Below are 21,571 nucleotides of genomic sequence, written 5' to 3' on the forward strand. Positions count from 1 at the left end.
ACAGCGGAATCCAATTTAAAATACACATTTATTCAAGCTCAGAAGCAACCAGCGTTCGCAAAATGTTATCGTTTTCCTAATTCGAATCGAGGAGCATTTTTTTACCACTTCACGCATAGCCTCAGGTCCCTTTTTGTAGGACCAAAAGAAGAAGGGGAATGTATTATACAAAAATTCTTTTTCCGTGTGACTTTGTTATTTAGTTTACACAGGAAAAGAACAGGAAAAATGTTTCCTATTGTCCTTACCTGCGCCTCGAAGCTAAATGTGTAGGCTTATCGGCCTGTGCATCCAAAATTGTATGGAAAATTAAATCGTCTTCAGACAAAATGAGATCTTCCTATAGTACAAAGAGGGTCGAGACGCCAGTGCAACCAAAAGAATTAGTGTCGATCTGAACTGCTTCTTTCTTTCTTTTACCGTTTTTTGTTTGGTTTTGTTGTTTTTGGCACTAAAGGCTTTAATTTGGTGTATATTTTCAACGTCGCTAATCTCTCCAACTTGATTTCATTATCAAATTTATATTATGAATTTTTATTTCAGTATAGTAAAGCTGGTTTTAGCTGATCACGCTCATAACTTGTTCTGATCAAGCTTCGTCTTGTATTGACGGATGGTTTGTCCGTATCCAGTTCCGCAGGCGCGGCTAAAGGTGGCGATGTTCTACCGCCAATCGACCGTAATCGCTCCAATAGCCTGATTGGCGTGGACGGCCAGCCAATATCTCCGAAGCTCTTCAACTGGCCAGGCCGCGAATCACCTTCTGATCAGCGGCCTCGGTCCACCATACCGCCCATCCGTCCCACCTTCCGCGACTATTACCCCCACTTAGCGTCGGAGAAATCGAGCTTTGGGTCGGCATCTCGCTCCACTTCCCCGTCCACTCCGAAATTCCCTAATAAGAACAAGCCTTTACCTCGCATATAAAGCAACGTACTGCTTGCCTCCCTCGCGCTTACCTTTTTTCTTGGAATCTTTTGCGACTTTGCTTTCTTAATTCTCACGACTCCTTAACACTAACGCCTCTGAGGCTCTGCTTAACCTTACGATTTTCTTAATACTTTGTTTCTATTGCTATCACTGAAGCTTCTCACACTATTCCTTCTTTGAAGGGACTTTACTTTTATTATTAAACTTACGAATTTACGGACTAAGTTCGATAATTTCACTGGACTATTTGCTACAATTTCCAAACATCTCCCAGCCGCATCCTTCTGCTACACTTTTTAACAGTTTATTTTAAGCAAACAATCTCTCAAATTGTCTGCTAGTTTTTTTTTCTGATCGTATGACATCACAGGCTATTTCATTGTAGAACATTTTTCTCTCAACAACGTTTCTTGATGCGAGGAAACATTTGGATCATCAGTTCGTATCTCTTATTGTGAATCTTCTAAATTGATTGATTGAATATTTTGTCGTTGCATGTTTAATATTTAGTGTATTAAATATTTATTTATTATTTCATTTATTAAATCACATGCATGAAACGAATTCGTGAACGATACACGTATAGACAACCCTAAACGCTTTTATACTCGTGTAAAATAAATCAAAGTTTTAATTTAATAATTATATATTCATATTTAATCTATAATTAAATCTGTTTATCAGATTTATAGTTCCATTGAAGAGAATGTAAAATTTTTAATTTTCTCTCATTTACATTTGACACTGAAATCAAAATTAATTATAAAACTAAAAAATTCTGCTTAGAAAATTCTAGAATAACAATCCTAAAATAAAAATGAATTAGTTTCGAAACTTTAAATCTTCACAACCTAATGATATTGTTCACGATCGCGTGTATTTTCCTTCGAGAATCTTAACACGCATGATATTCCACATTTGTGTGTAATTATACACAGTGTCTGTGTACAACATCTCTGTGTTTCACCTTATTTTTTCGTTTGTTGTTAATATTCATTTCCGTTTATGCATTTAATACATGCGCTGCTTCAGTGCATTTAGCAGCTCGATATGCTTGCCTAAGTTGTTGGGTTTGGCTTCTTGTAAAATTGAAAATCTATTGCATAAAAATTTCCTGACTTGTTCGAAAAAACTTGTTCCTTTGGGCTTGATTCCTTTGTATTCAGCTTTCATTTCATTGCATTTAAATGCGATATTTGCTTTATCTGTGCATTGTCTTACGTTTCCGTAAGGGCATTTTTGTTGCTTCAAGTTCAAACTTGATCGCGTTAGCCTGATATCCAAATTCTTGTGAAGGCAGTCTGTCTTCGTGACAACTTCATGACAACTTTCTTCACATTTTTACTTGGATGTGTACAGTTCAGCATATTTTTCTTATATTTAAGTAATAATAATAATAATGGCAAGTACAAGTTGAACATGTTATGTTGACTCATTATTAAGGCATTTAACGAGCCATCAATTAAAAACTTTTATAAAATTAGGTAATATTTATAGCTGTACAATTACGTTACATCCTGTCAGATAATATATAATCTTTATATAAGACAAGCTTATTACAAGTACTTAATACCTTGTATTTTAAAGCTGCATTCACGTCTAGTTACCGAATAAAACATTTACATGTAAGCTACGTTCGCATCTTGTTGAATAACAATTCATCTTATTAACTGCGTTTACGCCTAATTAACGAATTAATCTTGTATTTTTAAGATGCGTGTAAGTTTATTTAATGAATCAACCTTGTACTTATAAGCTGTCTTCACGTATATTTAAGGAATTAACCTTGTACTTATAAGCTGTCTTCACGTATAGTTAACGAATCGAGTTAACTGCATTCGAGGCTTGTTAACGAATTAGCCTTGCCTTGTAGCTTACGTTTGCGTGTAAACCTAACGTTCGCGTCTACGTAATAAGTTCTGCTTACGTATCTACTGTTATATTTGAAGTCGTCTCAATTTTGTATGATCCCAATCACTCCCGATATTATTTTTGAAATCTGGTAATTTTTGGGCGCACCATTTGTCGTAAATATAAATTGTAATTGTCATATTAAACGCAACGCCTGTGTCATATTAAACGCACAGCATTCCAAATCTTTAGCGTATGCCTTAAATGATCGTCTATGGATAGATACTTTAAGTAGTATTTCAGACTGACTATGAAACATTTTTTTATTCGGATAAAATATGTATTGCTTGAACAATTTCTATAAATTATGACATTTTATTTTGTTTTTTGTAACTGATTATCAAATTTGCATAAATTGACTTTGGTCGCTTGATAATTTTTTGCGTTGATTTGTGTCTTTCCCTTTCTGGATACTGAAGAACAACAATGATGTGATCAATAATTAACTGTAACTCGTATAACTTGTATTTCTGTGTTATAATTAGTAACATCATATATGCTATTGTTGTCTCTGACTATGACTGTTTCTTGTAGGGCTCTTATAGCCACACTTCTTACTTAAATATAACTATATTCTCATGATTCCAACTTGCATATGACTTGACTCTCATGCTTCTGACTAAAATCTGTCTTGCCTTTTATGTTCCTGAATCAAATCTGTCTTGAACTTGTGCTTCTAACTCAAATCTGGCATGAATTTTATACTTCTAACCTGAATATGACTGAACTTTGTGCTTCTAATTCAAGTCTGACATGAATTTTATACTTCTAACCTGAATATGACTGAACTTTTGTGCTTCTAACTTAAATATGACTGGACTTTCATGCTTCTATCTCAAATCTGTCTTGATTTATATGCTTCGATCTCAAATCTGACTTTACTGTCAGAGAATGTGACTTGTTCAAACTCTGTGTCAGGACTCCTGAGCTAGGTCTTCAGCCCCAGTATGAAATAGTCTCCCTTCGAAATAAATAAAACTTGTTTTCTCTCCTTCCCTTTCCCCTTCAGTTGTTGTTATCTCGTCAGTGTAAGCGTGCGTTTTGATTTTTTTTTTAATTTCCGTGCCTGTAAATTTCAGTTCCAAAAGGTTTTGTAAGCTTCGAGTGATCGAGAAGATCGTCTGAGTTGATATATAATGCGGTAAAATAAATATTAAAATATAACTTTTATGAAAACAATATTTTTGAGAGTAATAAATGATTATTGAATTTCAATGAATTAGCTGTTGTATGAATTTTCATTTAGCATTGGATGATTTTTTTCTGCTTGAGTGAATTATTATGACGAGAATTATTATGAATATGAATGTATAAATATGAAGAATATCGAGTAATAATACATTTTCATGCACAGCCGCTGGAATCCATGACTTATATCTGGTGTTGATATATGTCTGGTATATCTTTTCAGATAGTTTAACCTTGATGTACATGGGCTGATATTACCGTAAGGTATATGTGCTATATGGTGTTATATATGGGCTGATATTATCTTGATGTATATGTGTTATATGGTGTTGTATATGTGCTGATATTACCGTAAGGTATATGTGCTATATGGTGTTGTATATGTGCTGGTATTACCATGTTGTACATGTGCTGGTATTACCGTAATGTATATGTGCTATATGGTGTTGTATATGTGCTGGTATTACCGTGATGTATATGTGCTATACGGTGTTGTATATGTGCTGATATTATCGTGATGTATATGTGCTGGTATTACCGTGCTGTCTCTTATACACATCTAGATGTGTATAAGAGACAGGCTATACGGTGTTGTATATGTGCTGGTATTACCGTGATGTATATGTGCTATACGGTGTTGTATATGTGCTGATATTATCGTGATGTATATGTGCTGGTATTACCGTGATGTATATGTGCTGGTATTACCGTGATGTATATGTGCTGGTATTACCGTGATGTATATGTACTGGTGTTGCCGTGTTTTATAAGTGCTAGTGTTACCGTGTTTTATAAGTGCTAGTGTTACCGTGATGGATAACTAGCGATTAGTTGAAAATTTTTGTTTAATATATATATGTGCTTTAAAGTGTTGGTGTGAATTTTCGTTTAGCATTGAGTGATTTTTGTGTGCATTTAATAATTTGACACATTTGTGGTACTCATTCTCAAATTCACAAACATATTCGAGGAATTCAAACAATATTTTAATCTTCATCCGAAGAGAAATGACTGTAACTGAGAAATGACTGTCTTTGTTTAATTATTGTCCAACGAAGCATTTCTTGTTTCCAACCACCAATACTTCTGTAATCCTTGATTTTAATGAACCGATTTCCCTGTTACCAACATCGTACCTCGTACAACATTGATTGGAAATTGATCGAACATTTAATTCGGACTGGACGAATTGGCAACTCTTAATATCCAGTGGATATTAAGTAGTTGATTAAGTAGATATTGATCAACTAATTAAAATCTTAATAAACTCTTAATCTACATATTTTTGCGCGAGGCCGTTGAGTCTTGGAAGTCTATCTGATACTTCAACACTCCTCCACCATCTAATGCTACACTTCGACTTCTTATTTATGTCAAAAACCTCCAGAATTGACCGACGTTCTGATCTAACTCGACAAATTTTACTGAAACATTCATCTCCCACATTACTCTCAGAATATTTCGCTCTCATGGGCAACTTTCTTGCTTCTTCTTCACCCTATACTTTGTCTTTTCCATTACCCCAAAGTTTTCTCTTCAATCGCCGTATTTCCTGTACTCCTTGATCTTTTAACGACCAATATTACCCTAAATACTTCTCTTTAATTGTCGTATTTCCTGAACTTCTTGATCTTTTAACGACTAATATTTCCCTAAATTCTTTCCTTTATAAGCACCGTATTTCCTATACCTACTCTTTGATTTTTTCATCGACCGATATTACCCTAAATTTTCCCATTTAATCTCCCCATTTCTTGTACTTCTTGATCTTTTAACGACCAAAATTTCCCTAAATTCACCCCTTTTAGCACCGTATTTCCTGTACTCTTTGATCATCTCATCGGCCAATATTTCCCTAAATTCTCCCCTATAAGCACCGTATTTCCTATACTCTTTGTTCATTTCCTCGGCCAATATTTCCCTAAATTCTTCCCTTTAAGCACCGTATTTCCTGTACTCTTTGTTCATTTCATTGGCCGTTAAACAACAGTTCGGCCTCATCGTCCCTGCCTGCCTCGTCGAGCGTGAGACGCGTGCTTCTGCCACCCATCAAGCCCAGCATCAGCAGCTGTGAAGTCTTCTCGGGCGCCGAGCTACAAAGGAAGATGCAAGCGCTTACCTACACCAACCTCGCCATCAAGTGAGTCGCCGGTGGTACAACGCGACAGTTAAATTCCTCTAGTTGAATCACCATTTAGTTAAATAACAGCGCTCACCTACACCAACCTCGCCATCAAGTAAGTCGCCGGTGGTACAACGCGACAGTTAAATTCCTCTAGTTAAATCACCAAATAGTTAAATAACTTTACCAAATATTTCCTCTAGTTAAATGACATTGAGAAAACGATTGTTACGAGTTTATTTCGTTGAAACAACGTTTAATCAACCTTGTTTCCAGATGCGCAGTGGTTTGGTAATCTTGTACCGATATGTGTGACACTTGGTACGCGTGTACCGAAGTGTGCAACACTTGGTACTACTGTAGTAACTGTACCGAAATGTGAGACACTTGGTATTTGTGTACCAAAGTGACGCTAAGGTTGAGATTTTTTCCAGGTGAACGTTCAACGATGACAGTTTTGTTGCCAGTTGACTGCATGGTTCGCTTGGCAACATTAATGTCGATTACGTTTTTTTGCTGCTAGAACTGAACAAATTTTCCACTCACGTGGATATAAAACGTGCATCCATTGAACACACGCGCAAAAACAAATAAATTTTACATGCACGAGGAATACAAAACACGTTTTCAACTCACGATTACAGCCGTAGGAAAATGTTAACAAGTCAACATAAAATTTATGTTGACTCAATTATCTGTTTTGCAGGCCGCGCTCGCACCGTCTCAACCAGCTGGACCGGGCTGACAAGCTCCCCCTGCGCTCCCCTCCTCTCGTGCCTAGCATCTCAAGAACGTAAGTCTCTAGTCCCGGGGTTATGTTGGAAAAAAATACATTTATATCCATTTATTAATAATGGATTATAAAAATCCATTTAATACACGTGTATTAAATATAACCGCGTAATGTCGAGCTTATATGAGCAATATTTTAATATATAGATTGTTTACGGAGTTAAATCATGAAATTAAAAAATATTTCCACGCAAATTTCCAACTTTATCGATTTTCCGCAAAACTATTTGTTTTCGTTATGAATTTTTCAAAATTTTCGCTGAGTGAATGCAACAGATTTAATAGATAAGAAAAAATTTAGGTTGATGAGACATGCAAATTATAAACTGATGATATTGTAACGTCAATCTGAAATAGTGTACATTGAGACTATCGCTCTACCGAAACCTGATAAACATATACAGTAATATACATATATTCATATCAATGTGAATTTGACAATCACAGGAAAGAGCCGAGTGATCTATAAATTTGAAGTTTATCGGTAGTGATTTTAAAGATATCAATTATTAATAATTATTATTATAATTTATAAATAATTATTAAATATTATTTAATTTATAATTTATTAGATAATAATAAATAATTAATTATTATATTTCAATAAATAATTATCATATTTCAGGCCGAGACTGTCTATTAGTGACGACGAGCTATCCACCATTGATCTGCCCTTAAGTCCACCCCCCAAGACAGACAGGTTAGTCCATGGTTGAAGTAATACTATTAATATTAATATTAATGAATTAATTAATAATAAAATTAATAATTAATATTAATTCAAACATGGGTTAGTCTGTCGCAGTCACTTATCCATGCCTGCAATCGCTGGACAAGATAACATTGATAAATTAAATGCAATAGTAAAAAGTTAAGATTATTACAAGACTAGTCTGATTGGAAATTATTTCATGACTCATCTCACTGGAGATAAGTTCATGACTCATTTGACTGGAGATTACGGTATTTCATGACTTATTTGATTGGAGATTATTCCAAGACTCATCTGATTAAATTTAAAGCTTAATTCTCCACACACACGCGGTTGACGGCTTTATTGTGACCGTGGTGCTAAGTTTTGCGCGGACAATTTCAAGCGGGAAATATTAACTGCTATTTGCCTCTACTCTGAAAATAACAAATGTATGTTAGTACGTCGAAGAAGAAAATTATTTACTGATCTAATCCAACATGATTAGACAAGATAAATTCAATTTGAGCTGTTAGGCAATTACAAAAATTTACAAGTTCATACTCATTATTATTAATATTATTGTTATCATTATTATTACCATTAATTTTAATTTTTTTGGCAAAGATCGCGACCTAAAGACCGGAACAAACCAGCGTCCAAGTCTATAGGTCCTTCCCCGTCATTGGCGCAGAACATCAGGTCAAACCAACCCAAAACTTTAAAGAAAACAACGCCGAGAGGAAACTCTGTCCCAAGTAAGGATCTCTGTATGGAATTACTGAATACTAGAGTAGTGATCAAATCTAAATTGAAATAACTCTGAATTTATATTTATATAATTTATAATTGTGCCAATATTGTACTAAATTCTGAAGGCCTGCCTTGATAAGTATGTCTATAGACAAGATTGAGTTACAATGAGATTAATGGTTTACCGGTTCAAATTTCAAATGACTTCCCGGTATTTTCACTCACAACTCGCTTAACTACACGTAACGGCTTAAGTACACGTAACGGCTTAACCCTCTATATATACCGCTTGACACGAGTAACCGGAGAAATATTGTCACAAGCTTACTTCCCAAAAAGGATACGTTCTAGTGAGCGCAAAATGTCTTGCACTGATGGTTGCCGCCACGTACAACAACTGTAAAATGTTCTCTGCAGCGTACAAACGTCCTCAGGTTGCTACACTCAATAGTTTACGTATAATTTAAGTTGAAAGTTATGTTCAAGGAGAGTGACACACGGCGGTAGAGGGTTAAGTTCACGTCACGGCTCAAGTTCACGTAACGACTTGAGTGCACGCAGCGGTCTATGTACACGTGACGGCGCGCTATTCTTGGCTGTGATTGGTGGGTGTAGCTTGAAAAGCCGTCTGATTGGCTGACGGAGTTACGAGCTCGTAACTATTATAGATTGTCATGCATTTGCAGAGCACCTACTGAATTCTCTTGTTCTGCGCTTCAACTTTGTTAATACTGCCCTAACCTGCTGGTACGAACATGCAAGAAATAAAAAAAAGAAATAATACTTAGAATTTTTTTTATGCTTCTATTGTTCTTCACGTGTCAGAATTTCGTAAATCCCGATAATGATATCAAAACATTTTACGATATTTTCTATCAGATCAAAACTTTTGCGGTTCCCTCACATTTAAGTGGAATACACATAACTAAATCAGTTAACATCAATGTTAACTCAAATAACAAGTTATTATAAAAACGCTTTCATCTTTATTGTTCATAACGAACGTTGCCAGAATTAAGTACGTCCGCTGTTTGCAACATAAACTATAGAACAAATTTTAACACTTCAGCGCGCGCTGTCGTTGATTTGAGGAGAAACGGCTTATGCAACGCGAACCTTTTGATGTTTAAATTACGATTGTTTAATTGAATCATAGGTTTGATAAAAGTGTCTGTTTTTATTATTGAACAGGTCGTGGAATCGGTCATTGAAGTTTAATTTAATGATGAGCGGAAAGGAACAGTCCTAATAACTAAAAAAAAATTCTGACATGCCATAGTGATCAAAATTACATGAGGTATAGCGTGTGAGATGGGCAAGAGGCATGGTTGAACTATGTAAGATTGATCCTTCCGCGGTCACCCAGGTTCGGCCCCCGAGAAGTTCCGTCTTTCAGTTCAGCTTTCTTGTTACGTCACTGAGAGCGAAGAAACTTAAACAAACCCGTCATTCCCATGACGGATTGGTTGACTGATTTGATCGCATTTCGGTGATTGGTTAATGCCCGTGACGTCACTGAGATCAGCGACGTCACAGGCGAGCAACAAACTACATCCGCAAAAATTAGCTTCTCATGGGTTAACCTTATACTAGTTCAACCATGGCCATGTGTGCATGCATTCCAGACTCAGTCTCAACAGCAAAGGTCCGCGTTACCATCAGCCCAATTTTCGGACCGTGTTACTGCATTGGTATGGTCTTTACGAATAGAATGGTATATGTCTCATTGCTGTAACTTCAAAACCCTAAGAGGAGATAGATTTCTACAGTACCCCCTTTTTTGTCCGTTTTCTATGAATTTCACGTTTTCTAGCAATTTTTTCGAAAAAATTACACGAACAAAAATGTCTTAGAATTCTGTTTTACATAAGTGTACCAAGTTTCAGAGTGATCCGTCCATACCCAAAAAGTTTTTCTGGAGGGTATACCTCCCCCTTAATGCCCGTGACGTCACTGAGACCAGTGACGTCACAGGCGAACAACAAACTACATCCGCAAAAATGAGCTTCTCATGGGCTAACCTTATACTAGTTCAACCATGGCCATGTGTGCATGCATTCCAGACTCAGTCTCAACAGCAAAGGTCCGCGTTACCATCAGCCCAATTTCCGGTGATACGAGCGTTAACTAATGTAATTGTACGTGTTTCGGAATGCTTTATCCTTTATAAAAGGAGAAAATTTGGCCTAAATTGTTCTACCATTTCCTTAAAAACATAAATTGTAAGGAAACGACGTAAAAACTTCCAAGAATCGGTGAAGTTTGCACAATTAATAGCAATAATTAATTTATTTTACTTTTCCTGGCACAAATCGCTTGGAACCACATTTAAAAATCTCGTAAAAAATATGCATTTCAGTTGTTTTCTAATTATATTCAATAAATTTCAACTAAAATTAATATGATTGAATTGAAGGAACCACGAAGCTCGGAGTGGCAGCGATCGCAGGTCGTGGGGCGCCCAGGGCCCCCCAGGCCCCCAAGAAAGCCCCCGTCGGTGTGGGGAACACGGCTAGAAATTCAGGAGATTATTTAAACAGAAGAAGAAGAAGCAAATCGCACGACGCCTTCAACTTCGCCGGCATCGCACGGTAGCGATGACAGCGCAGCACGAGACAAAAGTTCATCCGATATATTCTTTGGCGTTCCTTTACGTCTGTTTTAATAGAATATCTCATTTATTATGATAACAAATTTAGTTTTTCTTCACCTGTTCAGCTTCATCGTCAGCCTAACGAAATGTAACTGTTTCATTTTATGTGTACAAAGATTGGATTTTATCCGTGTTAAATTTTTTTTCCAGCCCCTGAACGCAGACAAATCCTGCACGTCACTCTCTCCTAGACTGACCAAGTAACAAATTAAAGAAATTACCCAGATAAATCAACTTGCGTTCATCTCTTAATATCTCTGATTAAATTAGAAATATAATCGAACTGAAAAACGTGGATATGCTTTTTACAATATAAAAAATATTGATTTTCGAACGTATTTTGTGCAATAGAAAAATCTAATCCCGAACTTTTACAATATTTGCTGATAATAAGTGTGGATATCTGATCAACCTTATGTGTCTGAATTATTACATTTCATTATCTGAACAATAGCAGATGTTGGTATTAGTACTACATACTACAACTGGGTACGTGTGTACACGAGTAGCTAGAGAACAAAATATAGCAGCGCGTTTTGTGTGCCACTGTACCCAACATTTACCTCATACCCAACAGGAAATTAGTTCAGAACAAACAACTCAAATTTCAGGGAAGCTTTTAAAACCAATAAATAATCGCGCACATATAATAATAAAGCAATAATATTATTATGATGATACGTATCTTGCATACGTTCTCTTCCGTCCATGTCTAAATATCACTTACAATCCACTTCATGAACTTCAAACAGAATACTCCTTGTTTATGGAAGTTCATCAAGAAACTGTATATTATCATTTTCCCGATTAAAATCATGTAGTTATAAATTTTTCGTCGAAGTATTCTATGAGCTAAGATATTTTTCTTCGTTTGAAGGAACAATTAAAAGTTTTAGTAAGAGCGAAGTGGTTAAAATCATGTATAGTTATAAATTTTTCGTCAAAGTATTCTATAGGCTAAAATTTTTTTCTTCGTTTGAAGGAACAATTAAAAGTTTTAGTAAGAGCGAAGTGGTTAAAATCATGTAGCTATAAATTTTTCGTCGAAGCATTCTATAAGCTAAGATATTTTTCTTCGTTTGAAGGAACATTAAAAGTTTTAGTAAGAGCGAAGTGGTTAAAATCATGTAGCTATACATTTTTCGTCGAAGTATTCTATAAGCTAAGATATTTTTCTTCGTTTGAAGGAACAATTAAAAGTTCTAGTAAGAGCGAAGTGGACGACGCGTGTCATTCTCTTTATTGAGCTAAGGAGACGGTCGCAGCACTTACAGTTTTGTACTATTCATTAAGTGAATAAAAATAAGCATTGCTTGAACCATCAAGTTTTAACAACAACAACAACGAAGGATTGAGATTAAGCATCTTGACTCTACACTAAATACAATATTTAAAATTTCCACTCATATCGTACAAGAGGTATACACATAACCATTCATAACGAACACACTGCAATTCCCCTTACTCAAACATGTTATCGTACACTTATAAACTAAAAAAATTATTTATTTCGCCAGTGCTGATTCACATGATCACACCGATTCCATTTAGCGTGAACATTTAGTGATGTTAATGTGGCGGTACATCTATACTACCTAGTTTAATTAGAACTGTGGCGGGTCAAAATGAGTATTAGTAACTACTTTCAAAACGGAAAATTTTCAAAACAAAAAATATACTTGGATCGCGGCTAGGCTAAATGTCGATACAGTTAAATTGTCAATTCGTACGGATATGACTGGAGAATTTCAATACCGAGAAACGACGAACAATTGAATTTAACACAAATTTTTATGATGAACGAGATTGCCAATTGTTAAGCGAGGTTGTGGCTACAATTCAATAAAAATGCAAAAATTGAAAACAACTGTTGAATAAATTAGGCGAATTGATGGCATTTGTTAGGCTTCTGTCGAAGAAGTAGCCGGTCCGACAAACATGGCCAAAACCACAAACCAGAATATCAAATATTAGAACAAAATATTAAATATTCAACAGATTAAACTAGAAAGCAAACCTATACACTCTCCACGAATGTTTCCAAGAAGACACTTACAGGCAAGATCTAATTTCACGTGCGGTAAACATATACAGCGCAGCACAAACGTCGGCATATAATAAACAACTTGGATTAACAAACGGCGCGTTCATCACTCGTTAATGTACCTGAGATAAGGAGAGACTAAATCATCACCGTGGTCATTATTCGCTCTACTCTACAGTAAATTATACCCAGACTAATTTATCCTCGAATAAACAGGGTTTAAAAGATTCACAATAAATCTTGCAGAAGACAAAATAAGAGTAAACATTTTACAATATCTGGCCTGAACTGAGCAGTTGTATCTGAAGCTGATACACAAGACGGCAAACAGGTATATTAGAAGTTATACCAAAAAAAGCATACCTACTAGAAGTTATACCAAAGAAAAAACTTCCGAATTGCCGAAAGCAAAACAAAACAAATATCACACACTCAAGGCAGCAGAAACCAGCTCGCTGTTATACTTCCCGAAAAGACGTCAAGCACAAGAATTACATATCATGCAATTGATATAATAAAAATATTGGATAAATTAATGGCACCAAAGCAAGAATTAAGGAGTCAGTCTTTCAATTTGATTTACAAGTAATTGTTTACTAAATTGTTCATTTTGGAGGTGGAGAGAAAGCTTGAGACAATAGTTCCCCAATTAATTCCTCTTCAGACTTCGTAATTTAAACATCAAATGAGCACCCAACTCGTGAAGCGAAGCTGAAACAATGTGAACCGCAAAGATGCGAGACGCGATACAAGATGGACCACAAAGATGTGAGACACGATACAAGGTGAACCACAAAGATGCGAGACGCGATACAAGGTGAACCACATAGATGTGAGACGCGATACAAGGTGAACCGCAAAGATGCGAGACGCGATACAAGGTGAACCGCAAAGATGCGAGACGCGATACAAGGTGAACCGCAAAGATGCGAGACGCGATACAAGATGGACCACAAAGATGTGAGACGCGATACAAGATGGACCACAAAGATGTGAGACGCGATACAAGATGGACCAGAACGCTAGAAGTTAAACTTATATTTAGATTGTTATTTCTTCTCCGTTTTAGGGAGAAGTTAAAAATCAAAAGAAGACGAGGGTAAATTTATAACAAGGATAAACAGCAAGTTGAAACCCTATTGAATAACAAAAATTAATATAACACTTGATGAAGCGAATTCTCGGAGCGAGTTGGCATTGGATTATGTTAAAGCGTTTCATAACAAGAATACGCATGCGTTACAAGGGGAAGACAATCCTCAAAAGAGAAACTTCAACTTGAACAGAGAATAAAAATTTTCTTGACATATTAGCTAGGCTATTAGTCAGGGCAACGTTTCTCTGTCCGGAGCAGACCACTTATAAGAATAACGGTCTATTTTAGAAAGGGAAAAATCAACAAAAAGGAGTGAAAAAATCAACACCTAATCAGAGGTACAGTCTCTGTCTCGGCAAGACGCCTAGTCAGAGGTACAGTCTCTGTCTTGGCAAGACGCCTAGTCAAAGGTACAGTCTGTCTTGGCAAGACGCCTAGTCAGAGGTACAGTCTCTGTCTTGGCAAGAGCCGAGTCAGAGGTACAGTCTATGTCTTGGCAATACTCCTAGTCAGAGGTACAGTCTCTGTCTTGGAGAGACACCTATTCAGAGGTACAGTCTCTGTCTAGGCAAGACTCCTAGTCAGAGGTACAGTCTCTGTTCAAAGTACAGCCAGAGGCCCCCGACACGGCGATCTGTCGCGACCCCATGCTGCTTGCCAGCACTTGGGCGGCCAGCATCTCAGCACTGTCAGGGTGCCCGTTCATACCGGACAAATGCCCATCGCTGTTAATCATGTTGTGGTTGCTGGAGAATTTGTTACTTTGGGAACTGTCAAAGTTATTATTGGAGTGGTTCCCAGAAGATAGGTTAGTGGTCACTAGTCTCCCGTTGCCGGTCATGGTGTAGACGACATTGCCGGAATCACTAATGTGAGAGCCACTGCAAGCAATGGAGTATGGCGATGATACAGAATGAGATTTCCGAATAGAAATATTTGTGTCGTCATCTCTTTTGCGTTCCTCGTCGTGAGGTTCACGTTTCACCACCGACATGTTAGGGAAGACCGAAGACATTGCCTTGACATCCACGGAGCCTTGAGGTTGTGATGTCACCGGTAAAATTATATGAGTGGAAGAGCCACGAGCCAAAAATAACTGATTGCCACCATTGGATTGCGTGGCCAGGATCATGGAGCCCACGGGATGTTGTTGCTGAGATGTCACAGGCAAAGTGACATTGATGGTTCCAGATGGTTGGTGTGAAGCTTGAGCCACTAGCTTACCAGCTATGGGTTTAAGTAACGGCATCTTCTTAGCGACACACAAGTTCTTTCGTTGATCCCTTACTGGGGTTTGAGCTACAGCTGAAATAGGGATGTGTCGGAACTGTCTGCCGTTGTTTCCTCCGTTTTGATCTTCAGTGTCTGAGGAGTGGCTGCGTTTAAGTACCGCCAGAGCCACGTTTGTTGAAGCACCCTCAGAATTTTGCCGAGCCTCTAACCCTGCGTTGTATGTCCCGTCAATGTTGTCTTCTTGAGAACCCGAGTTGTTAGAACCGTAGTCAACGCTGTTGTTGTTATTACAGTTATTGCCATCAGCGTGGACAGTCAAATTTACCAAGTTATTACTGGTAGATTTTACATAGTTTTGGCTGTTCCCCTGCCCTTCCATCTTCGGGTAAAGGATTTTTCTTGCATTGAAAGTCTGTACCAGCTGGTCATCCACTCCAGAAGGGTTATAAATCAGGAGTACAGGCTGATTACCAGCAGCGTTCTGCACAATACTCCCCGATAACGTGGCTCTTTGTACATTCTTCATGGAGCTCAGGATGGGGTGATGCGTTACCATGTTCGAGGCTCCTGAATTGTTGATATTTTCAGTAGCAACCTGCATCCCAGTGCCCACAGACATGGAGGTGACATCGCGCATTTGTTCTTGCGAAATCATCGTGACAGACTGGATCTGTTGAGGCATCTGTTGCTGTCTATTGGGCTGCTGTTGCTGAGAGAATGAACTGTTGTTGCAGTTAATCGAGTTGTTTTGGGATGTGATCATATTGCCCGAGTTTCGATTCGAGTTTTGAGAATCAGAGTCATTAATAATATACTCTGATTCCATTACCTCCATGTCCCTGTTGTTCGAATACGTCAGAACTCGACCACCACACGTCTCGACGTTCGAGTTTATGATGCTTTTGCTTGCAACTCGCGCCACAGGAGAGCCGTTATTGCTGCTGTGGATGATGATGTTGCCAAGGCGCGCGTGTCCGTTGATGATGCGTTGGTTAGAGTTGCCCTGGTGGTTGTGGTGGAGGTAGCGTGGAGAAGGCCCGTCGTTGTAGAGGACCTGCGTCTGCTGGCGGGATGAAGACGTCATCTCCATGCGCTCCTCGACGAGGGCGATGTCCCTCGTCGCCTGTAGAGCCTCGTCCTCAAATTTGACCTGGTCATCGTCCTGCTGGTACTCGGTCCTGCCACCATGCAATGAAATCATGAGATGAAAAACGTATACAAAATCATAACGAGAATATAAATACAATCATAATAAGAGAATGAAATCAATCCAGCAGTTGAAGCAAAAGTATACCTAGATAATGATTTTTAAGAATTAACAGATTAACGTGCTACATGAGAACAGTAATCCTTTCAAAGCATAAACAAATTAATGATATTAATCGCCATCAATCAGAAGTAAATAGAGTAATGTTTACTATTGAGTGAAAATAAATTCTCCAACAATAAACCGAACAAACTGGTGAACTAGTGACTTTTAAATAAATACCCTACAGCAGATGAAATGTGTATACAATATTACAATTCTATCAATTCAAAATGCGCTGTAATTATCTTCAGAATTGCATTGAGTCAGGCAGTCCCACGGCTTCAGTAAACTGTCCAGTAAAAGTTCTGAAACAAGGCCCGAGGCCCAGCAACTTACTAAAACGTCCATCAAAGTCTTAAAATAAAATAAGGCCCGAGGCCCAGCAACTCACTAAAACGTCCATCAAAGTCTTAAAATAAAATAAGGCACGCAGGAAGTCGTAGAGCTTCTTGCCGCGCACCTGCAGCGTGTACACCTCCTCGCCCATGTCTTCTGCTCAGAGTCACGTTTATACAATAACATCGAAATAGTGATAATTATGATAGAAATTAGTAGATCTTGATATAGGTGTTGGTATCATATCATGGCAAAAATTTCAATGATAATAATCATCTAAAATAAGCCTGCTTAGAGTTACGTTTATACAATAACATCGAAATAGTGATAATTATGATAGAAATCTATAGATCTTGATATAGGTGCTGATATCAGGTAATGATAGCAACTTCAATGATGAAAATCGTCTAAAATAAGCCTACTCTAGGGCACGCGCATACACTTATCAAATGGACAACTTTTTATACAATATGAATAGAATACAAACTATAATGTTGCTTGTGATAAAAAATACCATCAGTAATGACGTGCTAACGCTAAACTGTACAGCCACAAGCAACAAGATAGGGATATATTTAACGAGGCCTTCATCGCAACTCAACCCTGGTCAACCATAACGACGTGTGCCTAATAATGAGCGTTTAGTATCGATATTCACAAAGAATTACAGTGGCAGAACATATAATTTTGCTCCTAAGTTGTTATCTTCATAATTTACTGATCTACTTATGCGCAATGATCAATTATCTCCCAGAGCTGACATGACACACGTCACCCAGAGCTGACATGACTCACGTCACCCAGAGCTGACATGACTCACGTCACCCAGAGCTGACATGACTCACGTCACCCAGAGCTGACATGACACACGTCACCCAGAACTGTCATGACACACGTCACCCAGAGCTGACATGACTCACATCACCCAGAGCTGACATGACTCACGTCACCCAGAGCTGACATGACTCACGTCACCCAGAGCTGACATGACTCACGTCACCCAGAGCTGACATGACTCACGTCACCCAGAGCTGNTGCCTGACGTAGAGCAACGTGACCCACTTTGCCACACGACCCACCAGGAAAGTCATGCCTGACGTAGAGCAACGTGACCCACTTTGCCACACGACCCACCAGGAAAGTCATGCCTGACGTAGAGCAACGTGACCCACTTTGCCACACGACCCACCAGGAAAGTCATGCCTGACGTAGAGCAACGTGACCCACTTTGCCACACGACCCACCAGGAAAGTCATGCCTGACGTAGAGCAACGTGACCCACTTTGCCACACGACCCACCAGGAAAGTCATGCCTGACGTAGAGCAACGTGACCCACTTTGCCACATGACCCACCAGGAAAGTCATGCCTGACGTAGAGCAACGTGACCCACTTTGCCACATGACCCACCAGGAAAGTCATGCCTGACGCAGAGCAACGTGACCCACTTTGCCACATGACCCACCAGGAAAGTCGTGCCTGACGTAGAGCAACGTGACCCACTTTGCCACATGACCCACCAGGAAAGTCATGCCTGACGGGGTTCGAGGAGCTGCCCCCCGAGATCGCCGTCTGCAGGAGGGAGGAGCTGCTCACGCGGCCGCCTCTCTTGCGTCCGCACCGCCGGTCCTGACAACGTCATCAGTTTATTATCATTCTTATTGTGCTGATAACATTTATTCCGGATTTCAATAATACAAATCTAGCTAACTAATAACTAAATCATCTAACTTGCTCTTGTTCCTCTGCATTTGTCAGTAAATGATTGCTAGGGATATAAATTACTTACGTACTCACGGTCTTATGGTATCCATCGAAACAAGATAGCCATGCTAAGAAAAAATTAGAGGGGGGGGGGGGGCTCCAGCGGGGCCTGAGACTGCTATATCCGGAGCAAAAACTAAGGATTCAAGCATTACATGTTAGCGTGGCCTGAGACTGCTAGTTTTGGAGCAAATACTAAGAATACCAAGGTTTAAGCTTTGTCCGTTAGCGTGGCCTGGGACTGCTAGTTTCGGAGCAGTACACAGGATTTAAGTTTTGCTCTTTAGCGTGGCCTGAGACTGCTAGTTTTGGAGCAAATACTAAGAATACCAAGGTTTAAGGTTGCTAGTGGGCAATCACCTGACGTGGCACGCTGCCCTCCTCGTTGCGGTAGTCACGCACAGGACAGGCGCACACTCTCACGTCCACCGTCTGCCGTCCATACAGCTCCAGCCTGCACAACACGTACCACGTCAACGCTCTTCTCAAAACATGTGCGTGACCGTTGGTCTACGGATGTACTTGGTCTATAAAGCTATTTGTCTCTAAAGGTCTGGTAACGAGAGACACCGCCTCTTGGCAAATTGTTAGTGAACTAGAAAAAAGTGTTAGTAGCCGGGTTAATGCGATAAATGCTTGATTAAAACTTCAAATCATCAAAAGTTTAACAATTTATACCAAAACACAAACTGTCATCAAAGCAATTTGACTCTGAAAGCCTGTTAACTAATGTTTATGTGAGCAGACATGGGGTTAAACCTATAATTACGAATACGTTGACCGTTATCGATGTTCCTTGTATTAACTTGAGGTAACGCCAGTAGGCAAAGTGATAGGGCACAAGAAAAAATGGCAACATCCTTCATCATAAACGATGTGTCAGAGGGAGGACATGGGCTTCAGGCTTCAAAGATTAATTAGTATGCGGAGCGGATGAATTAAAAATTAACATTCTCATGCAGATCCGCGATCCGGTGCATGCGCACCCAAAATGCACATCAGATTTGCTTGAAAATACAGAGATAACACCGGACAAAGACTCAGTTAGTGACACAGCCTTTACTATGGTGCTTATTTCCAAGCATATGGTCCAGAAAATGCATATGCTCGTTAGATCATAATAAATAATACCTACTTTTTACAAGAAGTTAGTGAGCAGTATCTTCCCTTGGATATTCATACACTTTTCTGTAAAAGGCTATAAGATACCAACCAGTAAAACTTCTTGTTAAGAACCAATGAGCAACAAAGTTTCTTATCGAATGAGGAAGAAATCATGTAGATTACGAGTTGATTTCATTGAATCAGTTTAATTAAAGATATTTCAACGTCAAATGCAAAGTGAGATAAAGTCAGTTTGTGGTATTTCTTACAGAACAGAACAACGCCTTTAAAAAAATATGTTTGATGGTAATTTTGACTCTTGGATTGAGAAATTTTATAATTTCAGAATTGAAAAAAATGATTCTTACAGAACAGAACGGCGCCTTTAGAAAAAATGTATCAGATGGAAATTCTGTCTCTTGGATTGAGAAATTTTGCGTCTGCAGAATTGAGAAATTTTGCCGAACTCACGCGTTGTTTGTGAGCTTCTCGAGCGTGAATATGATGGCGAGCGGTCGTCGGTTGATGCCACCTGAGCAGGAGCAGAGGCACATGAACCTCAGCAGGAGAGGCATGGTCTCCCCCAAGGGCCCAGTCTGCGGCTGCTCTAAGGGCACCACCACAGACAGCCGTCCTGACGAGTTCTTGTCGTACCCAGCGTTGGGGTGGTCTAGTCGTACCACGTGGTCTGGATATGGAAAATCTGCAACCCGAACATTTCCAGATTTACTACAGGAGATAAATCATTAAAGGTGGCGTGTGCTAAAAGAAATGAAAATCCTAATTCAGTATTGAATCTTTGGCACGTATATATTTTTCCCAGTTTATCATTCAGCAAATGGAATGGGAATGATGAATGGAGAGAACGTTCAGCATGGGAATCTAATTATTCTTACGAGTGATGAGTACTTAAGGAAAATTTTAGATAGTTTATTCACGTCCAGATAGTGGCGAAAAAAGTTACAGTGTTTGCTGGCAGAGTTACAGATCCCCCAAGGGCCCGGTCTGCGGCTGCTCCAAGGGCACCACCACAGACAGCCGTCCTGACGAGTTCTTGTCGTACCCAGCGTTGGGGTGGTCTAGCCGTACCACGTGGTCTGGATACGGAAAATCTGCAACACAAAAATTTTCAGATTTACTAGTACCGGCGATAAAAAACTATCAACAGTAGGTATAGTTGAAAAAAATACAAATTTTGATCAAGTTTTGAATCTTTGGCATGTATATATTTTTCCTCATTTATCGGTCAGCAAATGAAATGAAAATGATAGATGGAGAACGTTCAGCACGGGAACCTTATCATTTTTATGAGTGTTGAGTACTTAAGTCTTAAGGAAACTTTGAGATAATCTTCTACTGTCCAGATTGCGGTGAAAAAAGTTAGAGTTTGCTAGCAGAGTTACAGTGTTTGCTGGCAGTAGCATATAATTAGGCCTTACATCAGGTCTGTTCGAGTTTATTTATGAAGATACATACTACATAGACATAACTAAGTCACTATCTTTCAATGAGAGCTGATCCGTAGAATAGATAAATACACTTGGCACATGGGAAAGAGCGTTGGTAGTTGGTACCCCATCAATATTGGTCTGGTGCTGGGGACTGGCGTGAGGTCTTACCAACTTTAGACTGGTGCTGGGGACTGG

General features: G+C 38.7%; 2 protein-coding genes across 2 annotated transcripts in view; one reads left to right on the forward strand and one right to left on the reverse strand.

Moving 5' to 3' along the window:
• The window catches only part of LOC108680153 (kinesin-like protein KIF19), a 43,143-nt gene extending 31,976 nt beyond the window's left edge, over positions 1–11,167 (forward strand). The window contains 6 exon segments of the mRNA XM_047884109.1: positions 633–854; positions 6,020–6,169; positions 6,858–6,944; positions 7,569–7,643; positions 8,262–8,392; positions 10,804–11,167. Of these exon segments, the coding sequence (XP_047740065.1) occupies positions 633–854; positions 6,020–6,169; positions 6,858–6,944; positions 7,569–7,643; positions 8,262–8,392; positions 10,804–10,982 (844 nt within the window). The 3' untranslated portion in view covers positions 10,983–11,167.
• A 3,590-nt stretch (positions 11,168–14,757) lies between these two features.
• Positions 14,758–21,529, reverse strand: LOC125179038 (probable serine/threonine-protein kinase DDB_G0282963). Its single transcript, XM_047884112.1, has 7 exons — positions 21,505–21,529; positions 20,397–20,628; positions 19,182–19,275; positions 18,578–18,686; positions 17,152–17,214; positions 17,000–17,027; positions 14,758–16,591 (listed from the first exon to the last, which is right to left on the reverse strand). Exons 2-7 carry the CDS (start codon positions 20,498–20,500, stop codon positions 14,758–14,760), a joined length of 2,232 nt encoding a protein of 743 aa, XP_047740068.1. The 5' UTR covers positions 20,501–20,628; positions 21,505–21,529.
• Between the last annotated feature and the right edge of the window lie 42 nt (positions 21,530–21,571).

Source organism: Hyalella azteca, unplaced genomic scaffold (genome assembly GCF_000764305.2).
Source record: "Hyalella azteca isolate HAZT.00-mixed unplaced genomic scaffold, Hazt_2.0.2 contig1821, whole genome shotgun sequence".
Lineage (NCBI taxonomy): Eukaryota > Metazoa > Arthropoda > Malacostraca > Amphipoda > Hyalellidae > Hyalella > Hyalella azteca.